Source organism: Siniperca chuatsi, linkage group LG7, assembly GCF_020085105.1.
Source record: "Siniperca chuatsi isolate FFG_IHB_CAS linkage group LG7, ASM2008510v1, whole genome shotgun sequence".
Classification (NCBI taxonomy): Eukaryota; Metazoa; Chordata; class Actinopteri; order Centrarchiformes; family Sinipercidae; genus Siniperca; species Siniperca chuatsi.
This window is the reverse complement of record NC_058048.1, coordinates 21,416,303-21,429,690: the sequence shown is the minus strand read 5'-3', so window position 1 is coordinate 21,429,690 and position 13,388 is coordinate 21,416,303. Positions and strand designations below refer to the sequence as shown.

Here is a 13,388-nt window from a genome sequence, read left to right as displayed (position 1 = left end):
TGATACCCTATGATTAAGTATCCAATTGCAATGAATAAACCAGTTAGTAGAATATCCCTAATATCCTAAAGTGTCTGGCGTACACCTTGGCCTCCAGTACTGGTACATATGGCCAATACCATGATGTGTCTGTGTTACTCTATGAATATGTTTAAATTTGACTATTGCAATAACCACCTGTAAAAGCCAACTAACAAACGAACAAATGTTACATAAATAATGCAAAGCTGGCTATTAAGGCTATGGGTTACTGATGGTGAGCAAAATTACACATTTCATGCAGTCCTGCTGTATTAACAACCTTCATAACACAGAAGTATTATAAGCTATGATGAATTTCATGCTTAATTCTTGTTTCTTATGCAGAAGAGAAGTGATTCTGAGAAATAAAGCACTTTAGAAACTACTGTAAATACTGCCAATGGGGAAATCTAAACATGAGGAGAAACGATTCCTTATCTTTAAGATGATATTAGCTCATATATGGCTGGTACACAACCCACACAGCTTATTATTTTATTTCTAATTAGCCATATCTCTTTAGTCCATTGCTGTCAGCTTTTACTGATACTGATGCTATCTGTCAAAAACCATGTGCACTGTTTACAACAATTGGCACTACCACCGTCAAACACAAATTTTAGCCACATTGGGAGCGTGGTTCTATGGGTGGCAAAGTCAGTCTGTCTGTCGGTAAGTCCACCACTTTGGTCCATACTGAAATATCTTAACAACTATTGGATGGATTGCCATGACATTTTGTACAGACATTCATGATCCACAAAGGAGGAATCATATTGACTTTGATGATCCCATGACTTTTCCTCTAGTGACACCAGCAAGTTGACATTTTTGTTTCAGAATGAAATGTCTTGACCACTACTGAATGGACTGCCATGAAATTTGGTGAACACATTCATGTCCCCGTCAGGATGAACTGTAATGACTTTAGTAATCCTAAACAACGTAAACATCAGCATGTTAGCACTGTCATTGTGAGCATGTTAGCATGCTGACATTAGCATTTAGTTCAAAGCACCACTGTGCCCAAGTACAGCCCCTATAAACAATCGCTTGTGCCAAAAGAATAATTTGAAGGGTGATACAATCAAATATAAAACTTTAACAGGCTTTAAGTTACTTCCAAGATTGAAAATAAATTACGATCTCTACTAGTCAATATACTTTTGCATATGAGTTGTCACAAATGATGAAAAAATAAATAATAAAAAGTTAAAGGACTAGGTTGCTTACTTACATGCAACATATATCGCTATTTTTAATTAAGTCAGGCATCTCTCATGTATACAGCCGGCCTAACTACAGGTTAAGTCTACAAACTAACAGATTGTTTAAATTATTAGTGCAATGTGCTGGCATCTGACAAGTGCTGCTGCAAATGTTGAAAGAATTTGTCTCTCCAGTTGCTGCAGAGTTTTACCTTGTCCAGGTCACCATAGGTTCAGGATAGCCATCAACAGCACAAGTCAACATGGCAGGCTGCCTGACATCTGCTGTGGCATTCACCTCTGACTGCCATACTCTGATGGTCGGGAGCACTGCGACACAGAGAGATAGATAAATAATGAAATAGATAGAAAGATAGATAGTAGGAGGGAAAACAGAGACAGAAGCAGTGACAAATTCAGAACACTTATTTTAGGCACACTTATTTGCTACGCTCAGAAGTTGCAGGAAACAGACTTCATTAGCATGGAACATCTTTGATACACGGTTGCTCTGGGCAACTGTTTCCACATTGACGCTGAGCCTGGTCGCCTCTAAGGATTTACAGCTTATTTAAGCGTCATGGGACACCTGCTGCACAAAAACATTCACGCAGGAACAAAAAGAGGAAATAGTGTGAGGAGAGGGGGCTGCTAACCGTTCACAACGACCTTGATGACCCGCAGATCAATCTCGCCGCGGGCCATGAGGCGACCCTCGCAGGTGTATGAGCCCTCATCTGTTTTCTTTATGCCACGGATTTGAAGGTGATTGTTGCTCAGTACTTTAAACCGAACTGTAAAGAAGCAGAAGATAAATGCATTGTCAGGTGTGTTATATATTTGACAGGTTTAAATTAGGCACAAGTCACTCACTTAAAGTATTTGATGATAAACAGCTGTTGTTATGCTACCAAGAGAGTTACATAGTGATGCAATGAAACACCATAAATAAAGAAAACTGTTATCTGAAGTAGTCAACAATGGCAAAGATTCACTTTGATATATCTGGCTCACAACTTATCAACGTTTTAACACTGATGTCTGATTTAGTCACTAATATCTCTGCATTATTTTAAACGTTTCATCAAGCTCCATTAGTCCAAGGAATATGCAATATTTCTGTCTAGGGAATACGGTTACATGAAAAACAACTGAAAATACAACTCTTTTTTTGGCCACAGATTATATGTAATTTCCACTTTGACGAATTCATATCTGTGAAGATGCCACTCCTTCCACCAGCTACGGAAAAAGAAATAATGGCCAAAGCCCACAAGAACTCCCTCAGTTTGAGATGAAATGTGAACCGAATAAATATAATCATGTAGTAATTCAAAATACTATTACAACCCACACATGAGTTTGTGTTATTATGTTTCCAGTGAGCAATACCAATAATACCATACGCATTATGATATTGCTTAGTGTTAGGGGTGAATAACAGAGAATCAATTGTATTTTCAAATTCAAAACCAAATTAATTTTTCCTTTCAAAGCACAGGATAAACCCTGGAGGAGAATGGCAACAAAAGCAGGGCATCAACAATTTCGAGTCTCTAACACCGGTAAATCTGCATATGTATTATAGCTTGTTGTGTCTGTGGTTGTATTTTGACTGTGTAGTCTTGTAGTATGTAGTAGTCTATGTCCATTAGAGTTACAATAAATTGTAGTTTGGCTTTTAGGTTGGACTTTTGTTTTAAAATATGTTTTAAGTTGGTTATCAAAAGTTTATCCATAAATCTTAATTCTACAAAACTGAAATACTACAATGATGTTACTCTGAGGTAAATCTTGTTCATGTTCTGGCCATGTTACATTGTTAATATGGGTAATCATACATCAAATTGTATGACTACCTCGATACTTCCTTGATTTACAAACTTCCACTTTTTGAAAGCAGTACAACAAGGAACACAAAATATTTTGCATACTAGACCATGCAAACTAAATATCAAACAATATTTAAAACACTAATAACACTAATAACTTAAAAACAGACAGATGACAGGAGGAGCTAACTACCAAATCATGCTGTTCAGAGAACTCTTACCATCTTTTTCCATCTGTATTTTTGCACCTTTATATTTCCAGAGGACAGTGGGTGGAGGCGAACTGACGACATCACAAACAATGTTGGCATTGTCTCCTTCGGTAAACTCTTGGGGTGAGGGTGCATTTGTGAAGGTGATTTTTTCTGGAATGCAACATGCAAAACACTTTTTACTTATTGGTATTACAGCATGAGTCTCATCAAAACTCCATCTTCTTCACTTAGTTTGTCAAATGGGAAGGAATACATTTTGTATTTGCTATTACAGAAACATTTGTTAAGCATTTGTTTTAAAATATTTTTCCACACAAACACACACATACACAACAGGATATCTTCAAAATCACACCAGCAATTTCTTTGATTCCCCACAGTTTTCCTGTTAAAAAATGGTCAAACTGGAAGAGGGCTTGGCAGTTTTACTAATCGCCACACTTTTCTACATACAAAAAATCAAATTTTTAACCATTTTACAAGCCAAGGTCTAACTTAATAAATTCTATGACCTTAATCAACCAATTTCCTTATAACTGCAGGGAATAGGACTTTCTTTCCCTCAAACTTGCTCTATCAGGCAGTGCTTTACGTTACCCCAAGCTTATTATCTCTCTAAACAAGCTCCCCTGACTCACTATTTTTTATGTTTTTTAAAACTAACAAATTGGTTATGGAATTTGCTGGAAGCACTACGCGGCATGAAATGAAGCACTAACGTTACCTTACAGACTTGACTCAGGGAAAAAGTTACTGAATCACATTCAACTTCCCAGCTATAAAGCTACAGTACCTCACTGAGGCTTAAATAATTTTTAGTCATATTGTACAGCTCATTTATTGAAACAAGTGCTAAAAGTTTTCATGTAAAACCTTACACACACACACACACAAAGAAAACAGTGGCTATGAAAAAGTAAAACTGCAACTATAAAACTCATTGCGTGCAGGGGGCACAAGTGATGATGCTGTTGCTGTCATACTTTCCTTTCCTATAGATGGCAGAAGTTGGCAAGTGTCTAACTGTTCTGAAAGTGAAAGTGTGAGTGTGTGAGTTGACTACAAGCTAGTTCCACGAGGTGCTTCGCATCTAAAAATAGTACATACTGTACACAATTTTCCAATTTTCTTAACATTTACTGAGCCAAGACAAAATGCTAATCTTAAGAAACTGCAAACTGAAAAATAAAACTGCAATCTTATTTTGCGATCAACACTCTATATTGATTTTAACATACAATATCCACATGGGTGACCACTTCTAATAACAAGCTAAAATAGGAACTGAAATAACAGGAAAAGTTCTGTTTGGAAAATGATTTCATCTCCGATGGACATTTGCTGATGCTTGGCATTCATGAAAAATAAAATCCATTACTCACAAGAACTGCACAACAGACAGGATCATTAAGCAGCCCTCTAATGGTCTTCTGACCATTTATTGAACTGATGAAAAATCCATCCTCACTTGAAAAGAAAAAGAGTAATGTGTTGCCCTTGAGCAGTCAATAAAATACTGTGAGTTCAATAAACAGGATATTTTTTTTCTTCTGTGTTCATACCACTAAATAATTTGGGGAAAGTTTGGGGTGAGGAAAATACTTACGGAAGATTTTCACTTTGATGGTTGACTCCCCTTGCTGGTCTCCATTGGTAGCGACACACTTGTATGTCCCTGCATTTTCAGTCCCAGCTTTATACAGTGTGAGGGTGGAAGATGACTCATCGTTACGGGTTACTGTTATGTCTGGTCTGTTCGGTTCTATCCTGTCCCCACTTGGTCCAAACCAGTCTATCTGCTTGGCAACACCTACAACTGAGAGCAAAGTAAAGAGCCGTATGTTAGAAAACAGTTATCTAAAATGTACGCATTCAACATCAGTGAAGTTCACGAGCCCACAGACTGAATATTGTGGGTTGTTTATGGTCCTGCATGGACTGAAACCTGTGATTTATGCGTACATGTATCCATGTGGCTGAAATGTCATTCAATGTAATCAATCAGTGACCTTTGCTGCATGACACCTCGTTTAATGTCCTATGTTTCCTGTTACTCTCCACATTTGTTCAAGGCATAACATGGCATAGAATCTTTAAAAAGGCACTTTTTTGAGTTAATTATTGATTGATATTTTTTAATTTTACTTTTGTGAAATTTTGGTTTCTCTCAAAACAACTAAAATGCATCCTGGACCCCCTAAATCACCAGGATGTCACTGAATGTTTTTAAAAGACGGTTTGTAAAGCAATGTGGTTTTACAGTATAATCCTGCTAAAGAAGATGCATGATTGGTAATGTGAAGTGCTTGTATTAGTATAGTCTGAGTACCAGTTATCTATGAGAATATCTGTGTAGTAAGTACTCATGGTACTAACATGCCAACTTTAATCTTTTTTTGAGACGTATCAATTTTATACTTCATACTGTGAACTTGTGCACGTTCCTGCACAACTGTACAGCTATTTCATTCTAAAAACAGATATATTGTACATACTTTCTTAAATAATATTTTCATACTTTTATTGTACTTTGTTTCTTGACTTTTGCAGTACTTGCTTTTTTATCTTTTTTATTTTCTCTGTTTACTGTTATGCGCCAAAGTACCAAAGCAAATTCCTTGTATGTGAAACCTACTTCTGATTGTTTTTGTTTTTTCAAGTTAAGTTTATTTGATATATGAACAAATGATTGTTGTTATTTTTTATGAGAATATAAACCCAACACAGAGCTCTGTCTCTCTTGACATTTTTCTATTTGAAATTCATCTCTTTTCAGTAACTTTAAGCCATATCTTCAGAAGAACGTAAAAACACAGGTGAAAACTTAAAATTGATAGGTTGGGTGCAGGTTTGAAATGTAGAAATTGGGGGTGTTTAACAGTCCAGACAGTTTGGTAAACTTACCTTCACACATGAAGAATTTGGACTCTCCGAGGCTAATCTCACCCTGACTTGGTGTGATCTGCACTTCCAGTGAAACTACAACAGAAAAAACATAAAATACAAAATCAGAAACTTGGTAACAAAATAAATTAAGCACTGCTTAAGAATGCAGAACTCCTTAACACTGTTTCAGTATTAAGAGATACTACAATTATTGAAACAGAAACACTGATCTAACACTTACACCTGCAGATGTAGGTAGACATATCAATGTGTGCCATCTACAGGCAAGGAGAGAAGTAGCCACCTGCAGGTTTTTTGTTTTGTTTCATATTTGATGAACGTATATTTGATTTTCTAATTACTGGAAAGAGTAATGACTTCACACTTGGGAGTTTCATCATGTGTCTTTTGTCCTCCAGCACTAAGAATCTAACTGCAGTTTCACAGTCACATGCAGAATTGTATTTCTATTTGATTATTTAACACCCACTGTAGGTTGGTGTGAGACACATTTAGTTCAATTTGTATGAATTACAAATGACTCATTTCCTGCAGGTGGCCTAAATTACAGCAGCTACTATTTTCCTTGCCTGTAGGTGGCGACACACGCATGTTTCCACATATATCTATATTTTTACTCCAATTGAATTGACTATGCCAATTTTGGCTCTGGCAACCTTATTACCAAAAACATTGACATTTCCTGTTCCTCTTTTGCCTGCAGTCTTCCTGTCTTTTAAAGAGAAATAACATCAAGCCAGCAGTCAGGCACTGGTAGCACCAATGCTGTACTGCCAATGTACCTTGAGAGAAATTATATTTAATAAGCTTTAAAAAGTATTAGAAATCATTCTGTTTGTCTAGCAAGATAAATGCAGTGTGTAGCTCAGTGAAAGCCTGCACTTAATCAAAGACCGGATGAAAAAGACAGATTTATGTTATTTGACAGAAGTATGGCCTGAAACACTTCTGTGCTTAATTAGAACAAAGCTTCGCTTGTTTCCTGCAGAATCTCCCAAGGGAGCAGTCAAAGGTTCCTGTGGTTTACTAAGAAGCGTGACAAAACGAGCCCAAAATCCAGCTCTATATTATGCATGAGTAAGATTGTGTAAATGTGTATGTACCACCAACATCAGTGTGCACACACACTGGCGGTCAGGGCAAGAGAGACACAGAGAAAGATGAACTGGAGTGAATAGGCAGAATGCCATCACATGTGAACAGGTAATGATGATTTATTTGGTCTAATGTGTTTCAACAAAAGTCTGTTTCCCTAAAAGTGACATTCCCTCAAAATCTAAAAATAATTTAACCATTGAACCATAAAACAGTCAAAGGTTAAAGAAGATTGGCAAATCCCTTTCTAATATTCTGTCCACTCATGTTTGTTTGTTGATAATTCTAGTAGAATGGAGCTATAAAATTCATGAACCCAGGTAACTGCTTACACACTGACATTATTTGGCAAAATGTACGATCAGATTTTAAATCAGATTTTTAAATCAGATTATTAATTAGAACTTTTGTCTAATTCCTTCTTTTGGATTTACCTGATAAACTGTAAATAAACCTTTCAAAATGTGTTGAAGATGCACATTACTGGGCTCAAATACTGGGCACTGACTACTGCTATGTATAACTACTGCTATGTATAACTACTGCTATGTATAACTAGCAAGAAATAGCTGGGAATGACTTGCTTGTTTAAATTGATCAAATTGATTGAACAAATTTAAATTAATACTTTGTTTTTTTAAACTAATGGCCCAAATCCTAAAGATATACAGTTACCCATCATAGAGGACTAAGAAAACAAGCAAATATTCCCATTAGAAAAGCTGGAACCAGTGAATTTTTGGGATTCTTGCTTAAAAAAAATGACTTCAACTGATCAATTATTTTTCTCTCAAATCAATTAATCGCGTCAGCTCTTAACCCATCAACCTCGCAGAATAACATACAAAATGCAGGAAAGGGATTAATGGGAGCAAGGAGAAAACAAAAAACTTATTATTATTGTGAGTGGTTGCCACTCATCATGGGATAAAAGTTACAAAAAGTGGCTTCAAACTACTAACTAGGAATTTCTTGTACTTGATTATGACTAAATCAAATAAATGATCGATCAATAAAATCGATCACTTTATGAAATCAAGTGATAGAACCTAAACAAAATGTATGAGGTCCATAGTCAATGAAGCATAGTAGAACCTCTGTATTTTTTAGACAATACTTTTGTTGCTAATTCACCATCATTTATACTCAAATTAGCTTTATCAGAGGAAGGAATTCAATACATGGCTGAGCTCAGACCCTGAAAAAACTGTTCAGTATACCAAAATTTGAATCCACCAAATAATGTTTTCTCCATCTTCCAGAGATTGATATTAAGTAGGCGTGTAGAGTATGATCCCTCATCCCATCAGAGCAGCCAACTGAATGTAGGCTGTGAAATTCACTGTAGTTTGCACTTTCGCTGCTGTCAGATTATCTTCATTTCAGTCAATTTACAGTAACACAAAGCACAATGCACTATAACTGATTGCATGCATGACAGTTACTCAGTTGTTTGAAGGTTTTATTTTTAAATGAGCCAAACTTTTGAATTTTGTCAACAGGATTTGATGTTCAAAGTGAAGGAACATGAAAACCAGGCATCAAACCCCCACTCACTTTATTTTCATATGAACAACTAACTAAAACAACGTTATGCTAATTTTATGGATAAGGATTTTGTTTTAATTGGACCGAGGAAATGAGTATGGTTGGTATTCATTTAGTCAAACAAACAAGCAACTCATTTGCAGAGGAAGCATGATGATGATGATTATTCAAGTCAAGTGAAGTTTATTTGTAAAGCCCATTATTACTTACTGTGCTTTAAATGCACAGTGGTTCCCGACACAACTAAAGCTATCTAAGCAGACAAGGAACAATCCTCAAAAACATGCTACGCACATGAAAAAAAATGGAACGGAAAGTGGCAACAGAAACACAAAATGCAACAATTAGACCACAGTTCATCAGTAGTAATACAAAAGCTTCAACACTAATGTGCAAAAGGTCAAAGGAAGGTCCAATGAAATCAGCCCCATTAGATAAGTACATGTACAGATCCAGTATCAGTATCCAAGGGGCCAGGTAGGTGGAGTGGCAATTAGGGCGGAGGGTGAGATGTTCGGCAGGTGATGAGTCAGTGTGTAGTAGTGCTAAGCATAGTGACTGAAATAGCTGGCTTCTCTGTGCACTTTTTATGTGGTCCTGGAGTGTAAAAGCGTAAGCTCATTTTGTTCAGACGCTTATTCCCTTTGACATTTTTGCTGCGAGGATCCACAGACGGTGCAGTTGAAATAGAAACAAGACTGGTTGGATCAGGATTTACTGTAGCTTCTACAATGTGACTAAAAACTGCAGAGGTTGCAGAATAATGCAGAAATATAGTAAATGCTTACCATTTAGTAATAATTGATAAAACCATAGCATTGTGTTTGAGGAGAAAATTAAATGCAAAAGTAAACATTTTTTATGTTAAATAATGTATATGTACACTGTAATGTAGTCTCTTAAAGCAGCCCTGCAATAAATCATACCTACCAACCCATTTATATCAACATCTCTCAGTATAATGCAATAAATTCAACAGCACCACAAACTGCAGCCTCCAAAATGAAACTACAGTGCATTCCCTACACAATTGGATAAATAATTGAGGAACAGGTACTATAAGTTCATAACTGATAAATTGCTAACGAGGAAAAAATTCATGGTAAGTAATGACTTTTTTAAGTGATAAGACATTAAAAACCTTTCATCTAACTGGATCAGTTAGAATGAAAGTTATATGAATTAATGTCACAAAGTCAGAAAGCAGCGAGCCAGATTGTCAGTATACTTCACAACACTGCTTTTCCTATATTAAAACCAACAGTGCAAAACCGTTCTCATATCCTCCAAGCAAGCTGACATTCAGAGGGATGAAGGTTCCACAGGGAATTTCCATCACATGATCCCCCATCCTCTTCACTGTCTCTCACTAAGTGTTTTTCTTCTTATTCTGTATATATATATATATATATTAGAATACAAAAAACAACACACCTGCACAGTCTGGGAGTTTTCCAAAATAAACTATTGTGTAGCCCAAGCACTAATTGGTTCTCTCACATCAAAGGCAGAGCTCTGGCACCTCTTTGCAGATAGTTATGAACAAGACAGGGTAATTGCTCTCCAACCAACAACTCACTTTTCATATATTAAAGAGGCTAACAAGCTACTATAGCTCAAGTCCAGTTAAAGAGCAGAAACTCTTTCAAAGCAGGGTGTGACCAAATTACAAAAAGCAACTGTGTGTCCTAGAAATTTAATCTGCATGTGAATCCCTAGTGAGCAATCCATTTTAAACCCAAGTAGGGCTGAGACTGCGTGGGGATCTCCACATCATAGAAGTTAAAGGAGCATGCACTGTAGATAAGAGAAGAGTACATTAAGTGGAGAATCATCATACAGTACTTTTAGTCCTGATTCATTAAGCAGTGTTTTTTCAAAGGGGAAATGCATTTTTTCCTGTAGCACAAAATTTAAACATAGTTTACTGATAAATGTCTATTCCCTAATTTAAGAAGGTATTTTTAGTCATACTAGTGGCATGTTTCTAGAGATGGCAATGTTGGTCTGTTAGTCGGTCAGTCCACCTCATTGTTCCAGACTGAAATGTCTCTACAACTATGTCATGGATTGCCATGAAATTTGGTACACACATTCTTGCACTCCTCAGGACTAATCGTAAAAACATTGGTGATCCCTTCACTTTCATATAGTACCATCATCAGGTCAAAATTTTAATTTGTCCAATACTGGTATTGGTTTATGAACAAATACGTGCAAAATTAATGACATTCCCATCATCCTCAGCTGTACTTTGTGTTCAGTGCTAATAAGCAAATGTTAAAATGCGAAACTAGGATGGTGAACTTTTAAAATGTATTAAGCTACCTGCTTAACATCAGCATGTTAGCAGGCTCACATTAGCATTTAGCTCAACACACCGCTGCCTCACATAGCCGCTAGACTTTGTTTTGTTGCTTAAAAAATTATGAGTTATTGATTTCCCATATGTCAAGCATTATCAAGGGTGTGTCAGTATCTCTCTTGAGCCAGAGGTGTATCATAATACAGTACTTTTAGTCCTGATTCATTAAGCAGTGTTTTTTCAAAGGGGAAATGCATTTTTTCCTGTAGCACAAAATTTAAACATAGTTTACTGATAAATGTCTATTCCCTAATTTAAGAAGGTATTTTTAGTCATACTAGTGGCATGTTTCTAGAGATGGCAATGTTGGTCTGTTAGTCGGTCAGTCCACCTCATTGTTCCAGACTGAAATGTCTCTACAACTATGTCATGGATTGCCATGAAATTTGGTACACACATTCTTGCACTCCTCAGGACTAATCGTAAAAACATTGGTGATCCCTTCACTTTCATATAGTACCATCATCAGGTCAAAATTTTAATTTGTCCAATACTGGTATTGGTTTATGAACAAATACGTGCAAAATTAATGACATTCCCATCATCCTCAGCTGTACTTTGTGTTCAGTGCTAATAAGCAAATGTTAAAATGCGAAACTAGGATGGTGAACTTTTAAAATGTATTAAGCTACCTGCTTAACATCAGCATGTTAGCAGGCTCACATTAGCATTTAGCTCAACACACCGCTGCCTCACATAGCCGCTAGACTTTGTTTTGTTGCTTAAAAAATTATGAGTAATTGATTTCCCATATGTCAAGCATTATCAAGGGTGTGTCAGTATCTCTCTTGAGCCAGAAGTGTATCATAATACATTGCTTTCTGCCACAGTATCTTTTTTAATACTACCATTTAACCCAAATCCAACATTTTCAATTCCTACACAAGACAGGGTTTTTAAAAAGAAGAATGCAGCACGACAAATCTTTTGCACAAGAAGCAAAGAGGTTACATGTTTTTAAATTTTAAAATAAAATATACTGATGCAAAAAACCTGAGATTTAAATGCTAAGTATATTCTAAACTACACTGGTATTTCTGGGAACTGCTTATCATCAAGCACAAACTCCTAAACATACTGTAAATTTACCATACACCTCGAGTTGGAAAAATATTCCATGAAAGAAGATTCAAAGTATGACCGTTTATTAAAACTGGAACAAGGACTTAAATGAGTAGAAAGGAAGATGGCCAGGAGAGCATCAGAAGGTGCTATGTACCACTAATTGGCAAACCAAACCTCAGGCTTATAAAACTTACAAACAAGAGTAATATGCCCAAACCTGTGCTAAGTTTCCTAGTTGTTAAGGCTTTCAACATTAGACTGGTTGAGAAACCAACAGAGAAATAAACAATTTTGAGTAGATAAGAGTGACCTAGTTCTGGGAAATCATGCAATCCCCCTGCAGTTAAACTTCACATTCCCTATTAAAATGCCTCTTCAGACTTCAGGCTTTTCATCCAAAAATTTAGCTTTTACAAAAACTGAACCAAGATGAAAAAAATCCAATCCCCTCACAATCAAAATCAGCCTCTGTTGACCACCTTTAATACAATAAATGAAACCTGGAACGTAAAGTTAGAATGCAAAGGCCTCTTTCAATAATTTGAGAGATGTGGACAAAAGACCAAGTGGAATTTTCTATCAACAAACTAATGTCAGGAGACTGACCACAAACATTCAGAGACGAGGTATGGCTCTACCTCTGAGTAGCTTTAGATTCCATTTCACATCAGTAATTTCATCCTTAAGACAGAAGACATACTGACTGACAGGAGGATAATTAGATTTAATATTCTTTGCCTTCGAGACATTGCCATTTATGGATGTAGAATATGGTTGGAACCCCAAGATCAGCTGCCAACAAATGGATGAAGAATGGTGGTCTGTCCCAAAATCCCAGCAGCAAATTAAGTCTTATTTACAATCACACCATGTGTTCAACTTAACAGATGAAATATGAGCAGATAATGATGGTCTGCTAATTTTTACCACAATACCAAGAAAAATACCAAGAAAACACCAGCAATAAATCTAGTTGTTGGTCTATTTTCCTGCATCAAAACAGGAAAGCACAAGGCAAATTTGAATGCAACACATGAACTGTGGCTCTGACATTAGCAGTTCATTTGTGATGTAACATTTACTGTAGCTGTAGGCAATGTCATATTTGGATGCAGGCTGAACATGACTATAG

The 13,388-nt window shown here is 36.3% G+C and overlaps 1 protein-coding gene across 21 annotated transcripts in view; it reads right to left on the bottom strand.

The window, feature by feature from the left end:
- Positions 1 to 13,388, bottom strand: part of ncam1b (neural cell adhesion molecule 1b) — a 75,689-nt gene that overhangs the window by 36,832 nt on the left and 25,469 nt on the right. For all 21 annotated transcript variants that reach the window (XM_044203824.1, XM_044203809.1, XM_044203822.1 and 18 more), the window contains exons 2-6: positions 6,181 to 6,255; positions 4,883 to 5,092; positions 3,283 to 3,426; positions 1,886 to 2,023; positions 1,442 to 1,559 (exon numbers count right to left, since the gene is read on the bottom strand). In XM_044203824.1, the coding sequence (XP_044059759.1) occupies positions 1,442 to 1,559; positions 1,886 to 2,023; positions 3,283 to 3,426; positions 4,883 to 5,092; positions 6,181 to 6,255 (685 nt within the window). The remainder of the gene's footprint in view (positions 1 to 1,441; positions 1,560 to 1,885; positions 2,024 to 3,282; positions 3,427 to 4,882; positions 5,093 to 6,180; positions 6,256 to 13,388) is intronic.